A 19,664-nucleotide genomic window follows, 5' to 3' on the forward strand; every position below is an offset into this window, starting at 1 on the left:
AGTTTATCCTATCTGTGAGTCTGGGCTTTTGATATCTTTTGTAGAGCCTCTTGAAGAAAAATCAAGTCACAAGCATTCATATTAATTGTGATAGTCGTGTCCCCCCCCCCCCCAGTTGTGACTTGGCTTGCAATCTTAATTGTGAATTGATTCATGATTAGTCAATTTCACAAGCTTTGATAAGAGGCAACAAATCTCACAAATTGTCCACAGCCAGCAGAAAGCTCTTCAACCGCAGAGGTCAGTCCCATTGACACACCATCCCTTCAAGATGCTGAAGAGCTTTCCCAGACATCGCTGGAAAAAGATGAGCAGAGGGGAGATGCCCAAGAAGTCCTTGAAGAGGAGGAGACAAACGAACAGTTTGAAGATGAATTTGGCATGATCATTGAAGCAAGTGATGAGGATGATGAGAAAAATATGGAAGTTCAAGAGGACATATGTGAAAGTAAGGAAATCTGACATTTAAATGTTTCTTTGATTTTGTGGGTTTTTGTAGTAAATGTTATGGTTTGTTAAAGAAAAAAGAAGGCTGTGTCGAGATTTGTAATCTTGATCCCAAGTCGATTTCAGTCAGAGGCCTTCCAGTCTCAAGTGAAGTTACAAGTAATTCAAATGAACAGCGACATACACATTTCTTTGTTATAGTTCATCCCCTGGTACTTGATACCCGGCTTGTGATTAACTCATGATTTATTGGTTTGACTTAATGTCAACTCTTGTCCTAACAACATTCACGTTTTAGAAATAGCACACACACTTTGTCTCATAGTGTTTGTCTTAAAGCCTCTTATTCTTCTTTTTGCATTGGGGTGTTTTTTGGACAGAAGAGTTAAAAATGTTAATTTCAATAAAACAAAATTGTAAATTAAAAAGGGACTGAAACAAAGTGGGGTTCATGAATCTTTTTTTTTTTCTTAAAGTGGTAAAAAAGCTCTAAGATTAAATTTGATTATTTCATTTCCACTAGAATGAGAAGGTAGTGCCAATGATTTTCCAGCAGGGGTCTCAGGAGAAGAAATTTCACCTTGGGATGAGAATTTGGATGAAAATTAATAAAACAAAAATAAACATCAAATCTACTTTTTTGTTTCCGCTAAGGAGAAGGTGATGCTGATGACTCTCAAGCAGTGGGCACAGGAGAGGATATCTCCTCCCATGACGAGTGTTTGGATGCAGATGCTAAGCCCCTTAACGAAGAAACAATCAAGACCGAGGACGAAGTGGAACCGGAGCCTGACCTGACGCCATTCCAGCGCGACGTGCTGGACTGCCGGGCAGTGATCCACAGCATCTGCCGAGAGGAGTTCGGCGTGGGAGTGGAGCTGGACGAGCAGACCCAACGACTGATGGACCGGCAGCGGGAACGCATCGGTCGCAGCCTCAAACGACTCTCTGAGGAGCTGTACAGCAAGGACACCCACTTTGTCCTGGAGCTGATCCAGAACGCTGACGACAATGAGTATGAGGCTGGGGTCGAGCCTTCCTTAATATTCCTGGTGGACAGGTCAGTAGTTGTGGCGAGATAATACTATTTCAAGACTATTTCAAGATACAGAGGTTGCAATACAATGTACGTCATTAAAATTGTTAATTTATTTCAGGTATTTAAACAATGGATTCCTCAAAAGTGCCATTTCACTGTAACTCACAAGCCTGAAGAAACCTGTAGAGAGAAGGCAATGAAGAACAGTGCAAGGAAATCCTTAGACTAATACTCTGGGGGAAACCCATGGAATTGTGCTGGAACTGAAATCCCAATCCACGTGTCGTCTTGGGCGGGATTCGAACCGAGGCCGTTAGAATTGGAAAGCAAGGAACTGAATCCCCATTACTGTCATGAAATGTATCACAGGAATGAGTTTTTCTCAGACTTATGTCTGAAATCTTTCCTTTTGTTAGTACATTTTGTAAATATAGTCTGTCTTTTGCCGACAACATTCAACACCAATGATCACAGCAGATATTTGGTGCAGTCATGCCATATTGTGGCATTCTTGTCTCGTGATTATTGATACCTCTGTGTATATATATCATTGCTCCCCTGCAGGTCTGAGGTGACTGTCTTGAACAACGAGGTTGGGTTCTCAGAGAGCAACATCCGGGCTCTCTGTGATGTTGGGAGGAGCACCAAAGGAAAACACAAGAGAGGATACATCGGTAAATGCCACTGGATATTACGAAATAATATCCAGTGTATATAAATTATAAAATATTACGTAAATATACGAATGCAAAGTTGTGACATCATGGTTCATGCTGAAAATTTATGACCGTTCTGGTCATTTTCAATTCACCATTCAGGTCACAAGGGCATTGGATTCAAATCAGTGTTCAGAGTGACCGACAAACCTGAGATCACGTCCAAGGGCTATCATGTGTGCTTCGATCAGAGTTCCGATCAGATGGGATACATCTTGCCGACCTGGGTAGGGCCTGAAGAGATCCAGGATGTTGCCCAGATGGAGGAACCTCGCAAGCCGTAAGAGCTAAATAATTTGTCATACAGATGATACCGTAGATTGCAATTCTTGCCAATAGATTGATCTATTAAGTCAGCCCCGTGGTTGTTTTTTACCACCAAGATTACGTATCCTTCCATTGACGGGAGGCTTTGTGGCAGTCCAGAAACTTTGCAAATTTCATGAATATCCATCATAACTGCATGATCTCATGAATATTTAATTGAACAGCTGGACCACCCGGATCACCCTGCCGTTGAAGGGAGACTTCCAGCGAACCACCAGCCTGGTCAACAAGTTTGAGGATGTCCAGCCATCCCTACTGCTGTTCCTAAACAGACTACGATCAATTGTCATCGTTAACAAGGTTGGGTTTATGATTGATAATCCTCTCAGTTCTATTTTACATTACACGTAGTGGAGCACCATACTACTCCGTGTACCTCATGCTTTGAGTATGCACCTGAAAGTGTGAAAGGGTACCTGGATGTTTAGGGAAAGTTAAAGAAAATCCCCCACCCTTGCCCACTTTGGGAAATGTTCCAGCAGCACTCTCAGCAAACTATATGGGCATGAACCCGGCAGTATTTTGACTGCAGGAGCCTCGGACCCCTATGGTAATGTGTCTTCCCGAATAGTTCTGAACGTTGTGTTCATATGTGGAACATTTGCTCTCTTAATACACCTAAATTCTTCAATTTGTTTTACAATTTTAGTCTTTGTATTGATATATTTTCAAATTCCAAGATTCTAAGATTTTAAATATGCCTGGTTTCAACGGGTTTTTTTTTTTTTTTATTGCATGAAGCCGCCTTTTTCTCTTTAATTGTCTCTTTAGTTTCACACACAATTTTAGAACAATTTCAAGGTGACAGTGGAAAACCGTCTGTGATATCCTTTGGGGTAAATGGCCAGGGGGAAACAAGTATGATCTAATTATTGTTAACAATTTTCCAAGTAGGGCAAATGGGGGTTTGGGGTCGTTTTGAGATTATTTGGCATCTCTCCAAACCAAAAAAATTGTAACTGGAAATTGCTGCATGCAACTACAAGTCAAAGGAGAGAATTTGCCTCACTGGTTCATGTGCACGTGGACATTTCCTACGTTATGATGTAAATTTTCAGGAAGAAAACACGACAAGCCACATGAGCAGAAGAGATAAAGGAGGCAACGTTGTGGAGATCCGCCACTCCAAAACCACTGACAGCTGGCTGCTCATCAAGAAATGCTTGGATGCTACTAAGGTACTGCACAATATTTATTCTCCTGCAACTGGAACGGGATTCGAACCTGTAGCCTTTAGATTACTTTTCCAGTGCTTTACCGATAAAGTTGAATCGGGCTGCAGTCACTTTCCTTCGTTCAACTGGTAACACATTTTATGTCAATGAACAAGTCTTATAATGTAAACTGATACTTACCTACGGCTTCATGTACATTCCTTTGGGTGGGCAATCAGAACAAGAATATGCATTTGAGCATAAGACAATATTTTATGTGGCAATTGTTTAATTGCCAAGTCTGTTGATTTTTTGTTGAGCATAGTCTTAGATTGAGGCTGGCTCCTTAAAGTCTGGACGGAAATTTGTAATGACAACAAAAAAATAACCCATGATTTCACCTTAGCTTTTTTTGTTAAATGTATTAAACATGCCTTTAAAATGTTTTGTTTTATTTTTTGTCAAATAGTTACAGCGAGTGGGCATTGAATCGACAGAGTTGGGTCTAGCCTTCCCTCTGTCTGACGGCATGTCCAGCGAGCAGAACGTCTTTGCTTTCTTGCCACTGAGGAGCTATGGTTTCCGCTTCATCATTCAAGGTAAGATGAACCCAGGAATTTCTGCTTAGTGTCTGAGGAAGTAACTTTTTTAATATGAAGGTAACTAGAGATTTAATTGTTAGAGAATTTGATTTTGTTGTGACTGTAGATAGTTTGAGAATGTTCTCGAAGTTTCAAGACAAGATTTACTGCCTCATCTTATTCATCAACAGTTTGTGTTTCAAGGAGTGCTGTGATGAAGTATTTTCCTCAAGCTTCTTCTGTTGTACTCCCTCATTATTCCTTTCCAGGATACTTCATTCTCTCTTATCTTGTTTTAAACAAAATGTCAACAGATTCCTTCTTTATATTAAAAGCATGTTTCTTTCCAATTATTCTTTTTTTATGGGGGGGGGTATGTTTGTTTGTGATTGGCCAATTTTATGAACCAAAACTGTTCATATATTGTTTATCTCAAGTCCATGCTCAATATTTTGTATCACAGGCGACTTTGACATCCCATCATCTCGGGAGGACGTGGATGCTGACTCTGCCTGGAACCAGTGGCTCTTGCGGGAGATTGCGCCGCTCTTCATCGATGCCCTGGAAAACTTCAAGGTCAGCAGAGATCTATTCAATCTGTTCTAATTGTTAGATGGTGAGCTAGGCTTTGTCCACAAGTTAAATTTTTCTCCTTTAAATGCAGTCAGTCCCTGAAAAAAAAACATGGTCAAGTCTCCAATGGCAGTAAAAGGACGATATCACTGAGATCAGTCAAATCCTGTCTTAAGCACTTTGGCACTCAGAATCAAAACTTCTGAGCATACCTTACTTTATTCATGCAAATAATGTGTGCACTGTATTCAAGCTAGTGCACGCTTGAGGTATGCTCAGGTCCGATTGCTAAAGTGCCCTCTACCGTACAGTGGCTTGACTAAGCTTATTGCCAGGGATCACGACTACATGGCTGCATCATACGAACAAAATAAAATCCAGACTTGGACCAAGACTAGGAGTGATTTGGGCCCAATTTCATGGCTCTGCTTACCACAGAATTCCGTGCTTATGTTCACCATTTTGCACTCACAGCGCTAGCAGGAAACTTCTGTGCTAACCCAGTAAGCACAGAATCCTTAGTTACCAGATGTACGCATGCGCACAAGCCAAATTTCCTTGCTAACCCGTGAAATATGCTTACCGTAAGGAGGGAATTTTCTGCTATAGTAAGCAGGGATTTTTCATTAACGGTATGCAGAGCCATGAAATTGGGCCCAAAATCAATCAAAATAAGGATGGTTTACAAAAGTTCAGCATAATGATGAACTATGGTAGTAATCTAGCTGAGATCAGCCAGAGATGTAACTACTATGCTAGTCAGGCCTGTCAACTCTCACGCATTGAGCTTGAGACTCGCACATTTCAGGTTATTTTCAAGCTCTCGCGCCCACATGTGATTTCTCACGCTAAAAAAAAGTAAATAATTAAATTATTGACTCCAAACTCGAAAATGATGTTTAAGTGATGATCTGTTGCTAACAAAAAATGGTTTAAGTGTTCAGAAATTGCCTCAGATCGCCCTACAGAACGTCTAGAATCCAAAATTTTCCAGGGCCCACTTGCCGTTAGGGCTTCGCTCTCGCATTAGTTCTGATCACGCTCCATCGCCATATTCTCACTCTCAGCTCTTACTCAAAGTTGGCATCTCTGTACTAGTTCATTTATGAACACAGTTGGCGAAATCCATTTGTACATTAATATGCTAGTTCAGTTATGAACACAATTGGATAAATGCATTCGTCACTATAGCAATAACGATGATAAAACAGGGATTGTATGCCTCTTGACCAGAGTCATCTTGGTTTATGAAACATGAAAATAACAGAAATAAACTGAAATGGAGCTGTGTGACTAGCTATGAAACTGGGAAACCAGATTTGTATGACCTCCCCCCGCTCAAAATTCGGAGAAGAAAATAATAGCTTTGAATTGTTTGAAAAATGTTCCGCCCCCACCACCTCCATGTAATGGGACCCTTTGGAAAAGCTGCAGCTAAATTGGATTTGTGCCACTTTGTTTGTTTTTAATTGTGAGTATTTGTTGTGAATTGCTTACATGTTTGAAGTTTTGTGAAATATCCCATCCCTTTTTTAGGCGCACTACGACGGCAATCCCGTCCATGCCGTCTGCCAATTCCTCAAGTTCGTTCCTATGGAGAGTCAGATTCTGACGGACTTCTTCCGGAAGGTGGCCACCAACATCCACCAGAGACTGAAGGCCACACCCTGTATGCCGGTACTCACTGGCCAAGGAGAAGGCAAGTTTGCTGTATATATAGACTAATTCGGCAATGGCCATTTTCTCAGGTGGCACCAGGCAGGCTTGTGCCAGTCGCGCTCAGGTAATATGCACCACTCCGGGCTCCTTTGACCAAATTGGTTACCAAAATACGAAGGCGCATTGTCTTTATGAACACGTGCAGCATGCGCCTGGAAGTGGTTCCACAGCAAGAATGGATTCTAAATTTGTTTACGTTCGCCGAATGAGTCTATAGACTAATGTGCATGGCCTTCAGACTGCACACTTTGGTTAACAACGGAAAAGTTTGATGAAGGACCATTGGGCAACTAGTGGTTTATTTTCATGTCTTAGCTTACCCCGTGCGTTAATAGCAATGTGCGTAATCTAAAAAGACTACTGTCTAATACCGACCATGAGCAAGTTTGTTCAAGATGTATACTTTACCTTTTAACCAACTGTGCATCAAGTACATGCTTATAGTCAATGATTGCTTGATTAGTCTATATTTGGAGTAGCCTATAGAGGTTGGTTGCATGGCCGGTTTCCAATGGCCATGCACATCTTCATCTACAGCAGGAAGCCAGGACCAAGAAGTTCTACAAATGTACATTATAATTATAATTGCACATTATTGGATAGGAAAAAAAATTGAATGCATTTTATTTTTCCTTCAGATGATGTTTGTTGGAAGTTGCCATCAGAGACCCTCACGTGTCCAGACCGTAGCGTCCGGGAGTTGGTCTGTGAGTTAGTTCCAGAGGACACCTTGCGAGAGCATCTGAGCTGCTCCTACCTACATCCGCACGTGGCGAGCGCCGTCAGTGAGGTGTTACTCAAGAGTCTGGGAGTCAAGGTGCTACAGATGGCGGAGCTGATGAACATCCTGAGCAGTGTGGCACGGGCAGCTAAACAGACAGGTATAGTGGCATACGTAACTGGAGGCATTTCAATGCCTTTAACCCCACCCCTCCGATTTCCCCCCCCCCCCTCCTCCCCCACCCTCCTCCCCCACCCTCCTCCCCCACCCACTCTGAATTTGGAGAATTTGCAAGATTAGCTTTGTATCCATAGTTTTTATGAGACAGAATTGCATCAGGGAGATGTACATTTTTTTTCATGTTAAGTTTTACCCCGCCAATGTATTTGCCACTGCATACTCAGTGTGTCCGAGGGCTTTCAAACAAAATATTGACAAGCTTACTCAGGTGGGACTCGAACCCATGACCTCCTTCTAACTAGTGCAGACCTTCTAAGATGTCAATCTGAGTGATACCCCAAAACAAAGAGTATGAAAGAGTATGTTCTTTCTATGACTTATGATAAAAGGAAGTCACTTATGTGCAACTATGGGTATTGCTGTTACAGAGGAACCGTTGTCTCCTAAAACTGTGGCACAATGGCTGACCTGTATCTATCGTAGCCGCGACAAATATGACGTATCCCAGGGAACACTGGACCAGCTACGATCCATTCCCATGATCCCACTGTCATCAGGACGGGTTGTCACCATGGAGGAGGGCAGCGTGTTCTTCCCTATCAGTGAGGAAGAAAGGACCGACCAATCACAAGGCCAGATGCCATCAGGTGATTTCTTCTTTGACCAATAAGGTGGATGCTGAGATGGTGGATCCGATGAAATTAAAGTACCGAATGAAAACATGGTTATTTTTGTGAAGAATTTTTTTTTAACTCTTTTTATATTCGTGTTTATATGCCAATCTTATTTAAATGCTACATTTTCTTCGGAAATTCTGAGTTCAGTTGATGAAGCAATTTGTGAGCAGTTCAAGCCACAGACAAAACATATCTTTGGAGGCCTACTTTGTGTTTTACCTTGATTGCATCTTGTGACAATGTCATCATCCACTGAACCTGAAACCAATGAGCCTGAGCTCAAATGGAGACACGCTTGGTTGATGCAAGTTCAGATAAAAATTAATTGTGTGCATTTGAGGCAATACATGCTAAGGAACCAGTGCTTGCAGATACATTGTGTCTCTCCTAGTAGACTGATTCGGCGACCAGAATTATAGCCATAGGTCGAACCAGCTCGCACTCGGGTAGTATGCAAGCACTTTGTGCTTCTATGACCAATGGGCCTCTCTCAAATGACATTAATTCCAACAGATTGTCACGATGTATCGGCATTTTGAGCGTCAAATTTTTACGTGACGAGAATCGGCAGCGCCCTATTTCAAAGAAATTTTGAGCAACATGCGCATATGTTTAGAACATTCTGCACACTGCGCACACATGCAAATGATGGCATTGAACACGCAGTTGTAACTTTCCTACCAAGATGGCAGTCTATGAGTTATGAAAGGGGTCTATAGGGTTACCAAAATGCCTTGGTTTTAAGAACACATGCGGCGTCTAATTTTGCTCTCCAAATTAGTCTTTGGAGCTCTTGAGTGTTGATGAAGCACAATCTACTTTTGCACATATAATGACATGTTAAATAATAATCATAACTGCAATAATTTTGGTTTGTCCAACAGCTCACAGCCAACCCTTGCAGGCCTTGGAGGAGGACATGTGTACCTTAGACGGCCGAGTCCTAACCAGCCTGGACAGCGTGGCCAACTCCCAGGTGGTGCAGCTGCTTGAGGAGCTAGGAGTCCTTCGCATCAGCCCCAGGGATGTGATTGGCCACCACATACTGCCGGTCATCCAATCCGATCAGTGGAAGGTAGATTCTCGATTTGATTTAATATCAAAAACAACTCTCGTGGTGAAAATGAAATGGCTACTTTTGAGAAGATGTGAAAACTTGCACCAACTTTTCTCCAGGCGAATTTTGAAAAAATTACTTAACGATAAAAACTCTTTCAAAAGAAGTGAGACAACTAAAAAGACGGATGTGCGTACTTGCTGAAAATACTGTCAAAAGCGTTTTTCTGAAAAGGCACCTGAAACTTCCGTTTCTATACCAATAGACTGGTGGGTGACAAGCATTGTAAAAACTCAGTTTTTTTCGACAGTAGCTCCCCTCATGATAGTATTTATGCAAAAACACTATTGGTTTGATGCACATTCTGATGAAAACTAGTTGCCTGTACTCTGCACCATATGTGGAACTAAGCACTTGAAATTAAAGAGGTTGTGGAATGCTCGAAGACATTTCCGTCATTTTTTGGGTATATGTAGCCTAAGGTGTGATGAAATAAAAACGACTATTGTGTCTGTCATGAGATGAGTACAAAAGGTACTTTTGAGAGCTGTTTTTCAGGTCCTGTTTCGACCCGAACGTGCAATTTGTGTAAAAGTCATCATTGGGGGCAGCAAACAAAACATAGTAAATAATGACGTAATAAACGAGGACTTTTACACAAATTGCACGTTCGGGTCGAAACAGGACCTGAAAAACAGCCCTCAAAAGTACCTTTTGTACTCATTTCATGACAGACACAATAGTCGTTTTTATATCATCACATCTTAGGCTACACATACCTGAAAAATGACGGAAATGTCTTCGAGCATTCCACAACCTCTTTAATGTAGCCTTCACTGGCACTGGCGATTACTAATTGGATGAGCCTGTAACCTTGAGTATATAGTGATGTTGTTCTGTTACTCTCTTACTCTCGATCAGATGTCAAGCAGAAATGTTACTTTTCAAAACTTAAAGAGGCTATGAAACCCAAAAACCTCTTTTTTTGAGACAAAATGTTTGATAATTAGACCATTCCCTGAAGAAAATTGAACTTGTCACTACACAATGGGTGATCATGAGACATTTCTTCCCTAAACAAACAGATGGCAGAAATTTGAGGTTTCATTATGAGGTGTAGGTGAAATGGTGACATCAGTTTTATTGTTATTCCCATTGGAACAATTTAGGACAAATCTCGTGATGTTCTGGTCGGCTACGTAGTGTACATCAAAGAACAGCTAGCCAGGCAGCCGGATGTCTGTGACTTGGATAAGATAGCAGACTGCATCCACGTTGTGACCAACCACGGACTGATCCAACCCAGGGAGAGACCTGTTCACTTCACTGTGACGTATGGCAACCCTGTTGACCTTAATCAAGCCCTGCCAGGTATGGTGGTAGCTGAGTTGTGAGTTAGTGAATCAAAAGTCAAATCACAAGATGTCACAAGCCAGTCAAATCAGAGGTCACTCACCAGTCAATCACAAATCAAATTACAAAAAAAGGTCATATCACAAGTTAATCACAGGTCAATCGCAAGTAAAGTTACAATCCAAATCACAAGTCGAATCACAAGTCACATCACAAAACCATCGTAGCTGAAATCGCAAGTCAAATCAATCACAAGCCAATTGTAAGTCAAACAACGAGTCAATCATAACTCAAATCACAACCCAATAAGTCAAATCACAAGTCCATCACTCGTCAATTACAAATCATTGTAAATCTATTACAAGTTAAATCACATCAAATCACGATTTAAACACAAGTCAATCACAAGTAAAATCATAAATCCATCCCATGTTAATCACAAGTCACGATGTAGTGATATGAAAAAATGTGGCTGTGGGCACTGTGTGCGAACACCTACTCTCACAAAGCTACATTTTTCCTATCACTTCAAAATCACAAGTCATCGCAGCTTGTGACTTGACTTGGCACAGGATGACTTATGAGGATGCATGGCATCCTGGGGTTAACTGCAGGTATTATGCGTTCATCTCGCCAAACAGAATGTTGTGACCCACTAGCACAACAGTCAATAATAATCACTAAATTGGGGAGTGACTTAACCGACAGTTGTCTTGTCTTTCTTTCTTTCTTTCTTGGCAGGCTGTGATTGGGTTCTGTTGAACAGTTGCTACATCTTCCACAATGGGCCTCATAGAGTCCAGCCCAGTGAGGCTGTATCATGGAATGCTTTCTTCAGTAAGCTAGGGGTACTGAACTTCCTAGCTGTTGAGAAGAAAGTACTGACTGTGAAGGTGGAGGAACTGGTAAGTATTTCTCTCTCGAGAGAGAGTTGTGGAGTTCTGTGTCGATTGTTTTATTTAGGTTTTTTTTATATTGCTAATCTTCTCTTATGTTGTATTTTCAGATTTTATTACAAAATGGATACAAAAATAATAAGTTAATCCCCCCAAAAATGTGTTTTTCAGGATGTGACACCCTGGGCAGATCTTGGCCAATTCTGGGAGAAACCAGCAGATGGTGTCTACAAAATCCATGATAATGCCTGCAAAGAGTTTGAAGAGTTGGTCCAAGCCAATCTGGAAATGTCTACCATACAAAGTCAGCGACGGTGCCTTCTTGAGATTCTCAACCACGAATGGAGCAGATACTATCCTGCTTCCATGGGGGCTGAAGTGTTTGATCAGTCTGGGACAAAACTTGCTAGCACTGAGTCCAGCTTTGCAATCCACCTGAAGACAAGCCCTTGGCTGCCTTCAACTCCGATCAGAGAGGACAATGCAGGTCAGGAGGTGTTTCGAAGGCCTAATGACGTCTTCATCAGTTCAGGTAGAGCCAGGGAACTCCTTTGTGATCATGTTCCATACTTGGATGCCCCTGTCCAAGGGGATGGAGGCCCCATGCTACAATTCATTGGATTGAATTCCCTTGGAGTAGTTGATGTCAACTTCATGATTTCAAAGCTGAAGTGTTGGTGTGGTGATGAGGGCCAGTCTCCAGATCTTACATCCGAAACCCCCTTCTGCACCTCCTTGGGTCACATCATCAGGGTGTACCATTACTTGGAGCAGAACTGCCGTCCCCAGGAGCTCAAAGAATTATTCAGTGATCAGAGAGTTGTGTTTGTCCCTCATCAGAAGGCCTTATACGAGTTCCCTGTTCCTGGCCACTTTGTCCACAAGTCTCTGGTTTACTGGTGGGATCCTTCAAGTCTCTTACGGAAGTATGCCAACTTGTCCAACCGTGCTGAGCTGTGTACACTTTACCCCCAAAACATGGAGGACTTCTTTCTGAGACAGATCAATATTGACAAAATGCCGACCATCAAAGAATATGCCCAGGTCCTGGTGCATTGCGCTGGGGATATTTCACTTCCAGACAATGGTCGCATCAAGGAAGAAGTCTTGGTGCTCTACAGCATGCTTGGGCGAAAGTGCTCTGCGTTAAGCTCAACTGGACATAGCCAGTATTTGGATCAACATGCAGCTGGATCGGTGCAGCAGGAACCAGAATTTGAGTCGAGTTCTGTCCAGTTCTTGAAAAGCATCCTTGAGGGGCAAGCTATCTTTCCCACTTTGGGCAACAAGTGGGTGACGGCGAAGGAGAAGCCCCTGATCTGTGGCAGCCGTTCTTCGGACATCCAGAAGCTCTTCTTGGACAAGAAGGGGGTGCATCTGTTGAATTTTGGAGATCGGAATCGTCTTGGCCAAGTTGTTGAAGGTTTGTCTGGATCAGTGGGCCAACAATATGTGGATGTTTTCCTCAAGGCATGTGGTATCGAGATGCTGTTGGACTGCATCAAAGAAGAATTCATCAGCGAACTCACAAAGCCATCTCTCCAACTTCAGCTTTTCCTCCATGATGTCTGCCCCTACATCCAGCTCTACATGAGCATGCAGCGCAGTGTCAAAAAGGAGTTTAAATCCACCTACGAGAAACTTACAACAGAGGTAAACATCGCTGCCAAGTTGAAAGTCATGCGCTTCATGTCAGCCCAAAAGATTGACAAGGTCTACCGTTTCACACATGACCCCAGTGTGTTTGCAGAGCAGAGCGTTGAGTGTGGACTCCAGGAGCTGACAGAGTTCTACATAGTGACAGGCATCTCCAAGAATCTGCGACAGAACAGCAATGTAAGGCGAGAGGTGGCCAAACTCTTCAGCTGCGAGAGCACTGAGGTCCAAGAAGCATTGTTCAGTTTCATCGGCAGTCTGCTCCTGGAGATGGGGTCCAAGCGGGAAGAATCCGGAGAGAAAGGAATCAATGAGGGCATTTGCAAGGCCTTAGGGCTGACCTTCCCTCTAGAGGACGATAATGAACCATGGGAGGTACCCAAACCATTCATCCCAGAGGAAGTTGGTCAGTTGATGTCTTCTCTTGACTTAACCTAAGAATGTTACTTTTTTGGGAGCAGCAGTCTTATGTCCTATCCTGGATGCATCTTGTGGATTTTGGGGTTTTTTGTTGTAAATTTAGCATGGCTGAGTTTTGTGTTGAGGTTTAAAGTGAAAAAAAGGTTTGTCATTGAAGAAAAAGTAGTCTAAAAGCTTGGCACAAGGATTTTTATGCATATAAAACCTAACAACTACACTATTTTAGCAGGATAAGTTCTGCAAAGTTAGAGTTAAGTACAATTTTACTCATCGCCTGATCACGCAACAAATAATCTCTCAATATTTTTTTGAATTCTTCAGTTGTCAAACCGACCAAAGTCAAGCCACTGACTGAACCCACTATGCCACAGCCGTCAGCCAGTTCACTGCTTGAGGGTGATGACGATTCAGCTATCCACAGCTGGCCACCTCGGTCAGGGACCTATGGCCCACAAAAATCAACAAAAGGTAAGCGCCGAATACCCTAGGATTAATGGCGTCACTAATGAGTCATTTCAAACTGTTTAGCAAAAGGCTGTTGTAGAACTTAAGAGAAATAGCTCATTGATGGGAGGCCAGGTAAAAGATTGCACATTAACACTATTGGGCATTGTTTGAGGTACACACTTTTGTACATAGTGGTGATGTTAATGTGTTTCAGCCATTATTACATGCAGTCCTGTTTAATTAAAATTTCAGTGCAATAGGGACTTCAGACTACCTTTTTTCCCTTAATTTTATATTTCTTGTAATTGAAAGTTTTATTATGTAGTACAAGGCTTCACCTCGCCCTTTATGTGGGTCAGGCTGCTTCGCCGCCTGTTGCCTGCTTCATAGGTACATTGTAAGTTACCCACTTCGCTGGCAATCGCCTACTTTTAGGGTGATCAACTCGTGAACTATAAACTTGTGAGTGATCAGCTCATGAACACCTACACACATACACATGCCTTGCGTTTTATAGTATAGTGGTGTTTCACTGAGGCAGACATGCATGTCCATTGTTTTAATGAAAATGTTTGCTTGATTGTTCCAGCTGGTGGCCAGCCCAAGAATGAAGAAGCTGTCCTTAAGATGTGGCCTCCACCCCAGCCATTAATTGGTGCTCATCAAGCTGCCCCCTTTCCACTGGGTCCTCCGCAACCTAGTGAAGGCATGTCACATGAAGGCACTGCAATTACTCAAGGGATGCCGCACTACCAGAGGAGCCAAGATGACCTTGTTGTAGTGCGGACCTCAGGAGCCATTGGAGGAGGGGAGGTACCCTATCCAGGACAGGTAGTTGGACAAGGTAGGACGGTGTTTTACTGATGTGAAAACAATTTCTGATACTTGGATTTTACAGTTGAAATAAGAAGTAGATAGTTGGAGATGTTAGAGGGTTTTTGGAGATGTTAGCATTCGCCAATCGAGTCTTTGTTCATTCCTTTTTCTTGTGACCCGGCTTTCAATTTGACTTGTGATTGACTTTTTATTGACTCTATTACAACTCTCTGTGGCTAAAGATGTTCTTGAAGGATGAACATTTTGTAGTTTCCACATTTGTAATCTCTACAGTTCAGTTCATGTCTGTTCGGAATCTTCCAATAATCAGATTAATGCAGTTTGTTAAAACTTTAATATAGAATATGAGTAAATGGCATATTAAACACCTGTAATTGACAGTGCAATTATTATTTTGTTCAGGTGGAAGCAGAGAAGGCATTGGTCCCCCTCACCTTCACCAACCATATGCAGGAGGCCCAGTACAGCCCAGACCTGCCCAGGCACAGCAGGAAGCATTGTCTCCTAATGAATCCCCAAGTAATCCCACACAGTTAGCTAAAAACGTGGAGGAGCTCGGTTCAACAGAGGAGGATTCCTGGAAGAGTGCATCCGAGGAATCAGGAGAGGAGAAAGATGATAATTGCAATGGAAATGATACTGAGGAAGGCATTCCAGCACCAGAGAGGGTCAACGAAGAGTTTCACAGTCCGCCCCAAGTCCAGCGTTCAGCAGCCCTACCTCCTCCCTCCACCGGCAGCGTCAAGAAATTCTTCTTACCGCCTCATGCCGAGGGCGAGGCCATTGAGGTGGAATTTGAAGATCTTGCTCCTGGTCCAGCCCTTGTGGAAAGCCTGGAAGGTCTCAGCCTACCTCTCGGAGACAACCCAGACACGTCGGATATCGCACGCTGGGGAGAGCAGCTGGTGTATCTCTACCTGCGACAACAGGCTCAGAGTATGTCACTAGAAGCGTCAGAGGTTACAGTCAGGTGGATCAACCAGCAGGATGAGACAGGGGAGCCGTATGACATCGTCATCAGCCACGGCACCCAGAACATCTACGTGGAGGTGAAGTCAACAATCAGGGACCAGAAGCAGGTTGTGGAGATATCACCCAGGGAGGTGGCCTTTGCTCTGGAGATGGGTCAGGCCTTCCACCTGTACCGGGTGTTTAGTGCCGGGAACAACAGTGGGGTGAGGCTGTGTCGTCTGCAAAACCTAGCCCTCAGGATGGACAGGAAAGAAGTCAAACTCTTCATGTACCTGTGATGAGCAGACATACAAAAGTGGGGGAGGGGGCTCATTCCCTCTAAATGTCTAGTGCCCAGGTGCCTCTCCCCTGAAAAAGTCAAATTGCCCCAGCCAACCAAGACAAAATGTGGTCTTCGATCAGATGGTCAAATGTTCCTCGATAGAAAAATCCAGAATACACTCCAGGCCATTATGTGGCCACTCCATCTACCCTCATTACAAATTAATAACGAACTAAACTGCTGCAAACTGCTTACTGACTGGATTGACATGAAGCTGGTCTAACGTTTCAGTCTTTAGCGAGACCTTTCTCAAATGCAAGTTACCGTGGTACAGACACAAACATGTAGGGGACACATAAGCATCACAAAATTATTGTTATCAGAGAAACTATGTATTATTTGCTCTGCCTGAGCAAAACATAAATTTGAAACAGCTCCCAAATAATTGCAATCAATTAAGACATTCCAATGTTAGTAGTAGAAATGTATTTATGAAATGGTGGTTTGAAGGATCAGTTTTTCCATTTTTTTGGGGGGGGGGTACCACCAGAGGTCTTTCAATAGTGTACAGGTCTTATGGGTTAAAGTTTGCGACTTGTGATTGGAGGGTCCGGGGTTCAAATCCAACTGGCCATTATAATACTGTGCCCTGGTACTATACTGTGCCTAGGCACTTCAGCCTCGAGTGGTTCTCTCCACCCTGGAGAATAAATGCGTACCATCACTAAATGTTATTTGGCTTATTTGATGTGTATTTTCATATTTTTATACAAGAAAGTCGTTGGTAGATAAAAAATGGGTTTGTAGTTGAAAGCTTATGTTTAGTTTTGGCATGGTGTTCTAAAGACCGCTTGTCCATGTCATAAGTTTGAAACAGTGGAATCTAGTAACGGAATATGCTCATTATTTTAGTCCAGGACTTACAATTTTATATTTTTTCATTGTATTTTCAATCAAGTATCAAATACTAAAAATAATGAAGTTTAATTCATAAATAAAACGGCATGTAATATTTTCATTGGTAACATACATATACTTTTCCATATAAATTGGTAAACGTCTATAAATAGCTTGAAAGGTAATAGACACCATTTGCAAACATTCAAAACTATCAAAATATCATGAAATACCTCATTGATTGCTGGTGTAATAGATCAAGTATCCTGTATAATCATTAAACCAAGTATGCTGTCCTTTTTTTTAAAGAGGAGTTTTTGCCCTCATTTCCTGGCAATGATTAGGACCAAACCATTGTTCTTTCAACGGAAATCTAATAATCTATGCTTTGCGTCATGAAAATATGAAGATATATTTTCACAGTTTTTTTTCAAAAAGTATATTTTTTTGAGCTAAAGTTTTGACAGGTTATTTGTTTAATAACTTGCTTCAGATTGATTGTATAGACCTTTCTATTGTTTGAAAACATTGAGCGCCATTTTGTATGGGCTGCTATAAGCGCATAAATTGAAGCTGTGGTTGGCAACATTTTATTTATGTATTTCTTATTTTAACTGAGTAACCCATTCAGTGCAATCCACTGATCTCCCATGGGTCCCAGTAAAGAGAAGACAATGTGGAGATCACATATTTCCCCAAAAAGTCCTCATCATAACGCCTCATTTGAAGAAAAAGGCATGTTTATGAAGTATTTTGTTGCATTTGTTGATTATTTTGTATTCACAATTCAAATAATATTTGGGTAACCAATAATACCAGTTCTTAATTTTTTTGCAGTGTGGGCCTTCCATAGTTTGGCAACCCGTGGTTGGCAACATAGATGTTGACAACCACGGGTTGGCGACAAAAAGGTCGATTGTTGTTCCTTGAATCGGCAGAAACTCATTTTTGCAAATGATTTTCATTACCTTAAAAACAAAAAGGGAAAGCCAAAGAAAGTGTTATGTGTAATATTAAAAAATGTTAGAACTTTGAGCTAGACTAGAAAGTCAATATGAATCGGCTAACAGTAATGCCTTCTAAAAGTACTAGGGATTTTATGGAAGTTATTTTAAAACAAATGTAATGCAGCTGTCTTTTGTGATACAATTATAATAATACCGAATCTTTAAAAAAAAAAAAGGAGGTACAAAATGGAATTGCTTATAACATATATCCACTCTAGTGTAATCATTAGGTGCAATTTATAATTTATTAGCGAATATAATCTATTTGGAATAGAGGTTCTAGATTATGATTTAAAATATGATATGGGTACCGGTATGTGCGATTTATATAGCAGAAAAAATAAACTACAAGGAAACACAGAAAGGTTTTTGTGTGTGCATGCCTCAGCCAGAAGTTTGGGCGGTTTTTTTTTATTATACATTAACTGTAAGCTCATATGAGAAGATTTGTTAAGTATTATGACACAGTGAATCTTTTCATGCACTAAAGTACAAGTAAAGTACAGGAGGATTCCTGGGATACTACATCCGAGGAATCAGGAGAGGAGAAAGATGATAATGGCAATGGAAATGATACCGAGGAAGGCATTCCAGCACCAGAGAGGGTCAACGAAGAGTTTCACAGTCCGACCCAAGTCCAGTGTTCAGCAGCCCTACCTCCTCCACCGGCAGCGTCAAGAAATTCTTCTCACCGCCTCATGCCGAGGGCGAGGCCATTGAGGTGGAGTTTGAAGATTTTGCTCCTGGTCCAGCCCTTCTGGAAAGCCTGGAAGGTCTCAGCCTACCTCTCGGAGACAACCCAGACACAACAGATATCGCACGCTGGGGAGAGCAGCTGGTGTACCTCTACCTGCGCCAACAGGCTCAGAGTATGTCACCAGAAGCTGCGGAGGTGACAGTCAGGTGGATCAACCGGCAGGATGAGACAGGGGAGCCGTATGACATCGTCATCAGCCACGGCACCCAGAACATCTACGTGGAGGTGAAGTCAACAATCATGGACCAGAAGCAGGTTGTGGAGATATCGCCCAGGCAGGTGCCCTTCGCTCTGGAGATGGGTCAGGCCTTCCACCTGTACCGGGCAGTGTTCAGTGCTGGGAACAACAGTGGGGTGAGGCTGTGTCGTCTGCAAAAGCTCGCCCTCAGGATGGACAGGAAAGAAGTCAAACTCTTCATGTACCTGTGATGTGTAGATGAGTAGAAATACAAGGGCTGATGAGGCATATGCCTCTCCCCCTACATTTCAAGTGCCCCAGGTGTTTCCTCCCTTGAAAATTATAATTGCCCCAACCAAGAAACATGTAGTGTGTGTCAGATGCTTGAAGGGAATGTACAACATTTGCTTTTGCTGCAATTTTCAGAAATAAATGAAGTTACATGACTAGTATTGTTTAGCAAATATTGTCAAACTGACATGTTTCACATTTTCGGCTAGTAGATAATGGAAAAAACCAAGAAAATCAACCATTTGCAGTGACGAATCCAGAACACAATTTTTTTTGGGGGGGGGGGGGGTGCCAAAAAAATTTGTCACCCAAAAAGTGGGTCCACAAATTCACGGCATGGGGTTCGGACCCACCTAAGGGCCCCGGAAAAAAAAGGTTTTAGATGCTCTGTGGAGCGATATTAGGCAATTTCTGACCACTTTAACCAATTTTGGTGAAAAGATGGTGGTGTACATTGCTGCCTTTTTGTGAGAGGGGGCCGGGGAGGCATGGCCCTGTCC

At 42.3% G+C, this 19,664-nt stretch overlaps 1 protein-coding gene across 1 annotated transcript in view; it reads left to right on the forward strand.

Moving 5' to 3' along the window:
* LOC119741973 (protein NO VEIN-like) overlaps positions 1 to 17,103 on the forward strand; it is a 30,125-nt gene extending 13,022 nt beyond the window's left edge. Inside the window, exons 10-27 of the mRNA XM_038217945.1 lie at positions 214 to 448; positions 1,102 to 1,507; positions 2,051 to 2,160; positions 2,305 to 2,482; positions 2,694 to 2,829; positions 3,588 to 3,707; positions 4,153 to 4,282; positions 4,728 to 4,840; positions 6,374 to 6,536; positions 7,195 to 7,437; positions 7,886 to 8,104; positions 9,019 to 9,209; positions 10,361 to 10,562; positions 11,286 to 11,449; positions 11,612 to 13,502; positions 13,838 to 13,984; positions 14,553 to 14,807; positions 15,203 to 17,103. Of these exons, the coding sequence (XP_038073873.1) occupies positions 214 to 448; positions 1,102 to 1,507; positions 2,051 to 2,160; positions 2,305 to 2,482; positions 2,694 to 2,829; positions 3,588 to 3,707; positions 4,153 to 4,282; positions 4,728 to 4,840; positions 6,374 to 6,536; positions 7,195 to 7,437; positions 7,886 to 8,104; positions 9,019 to 9,209; positions 10,361 to 10,562; positions 11,286 to 11,449; positions 11,612 to 13,502; positions 13,838 to 13,984; positions 14,553 to 14,807; positions 15,203 to 16,050 (5,751 nt within the window). The 3' untranslated portion in view covers positions 16,051 to 17,103. The remainder of the gene's footprint in view (positions 1 to 213; positions 449 to 1,101; positions 1,508 to 2,050; positions 2,161 to 2,304; positions 2,483 to 2,693; positions 2,830 to 3,587; positions 3,708 to 4,152; positions 4,283 to 4,727; positions 4,841 to 6,373; positions 6,537 to 7,194; positions 7,438 to 7,885; positions 8,105 to 9,018; positions 9,210 to 10,360; positions 10,563 to 11,285; positions 11,450 to 11,611; positions 13,503 to 13,837; positions 13,985 to 14,552; positions 14,808 to 15,202) is intronic.
* Positions 17,104 to 19,664: the final 2,561 nt, after the last annotated feature.

Source organism: Patiria miniata, unplaced genomic scaffold (genome assembly GCF_015706575.1).
Source record: "Patiria miniata isolate m_02_andy unplaced genomic scaffold, ASM1570657v1 HiC_scaffold_5, whole genome shotgun sequence".
NCBI lineage: Eukaryota > Metazoa > Echinodermata > Asteroidea > Valvatida > Asterinidae > Patiria > Patiria miniata.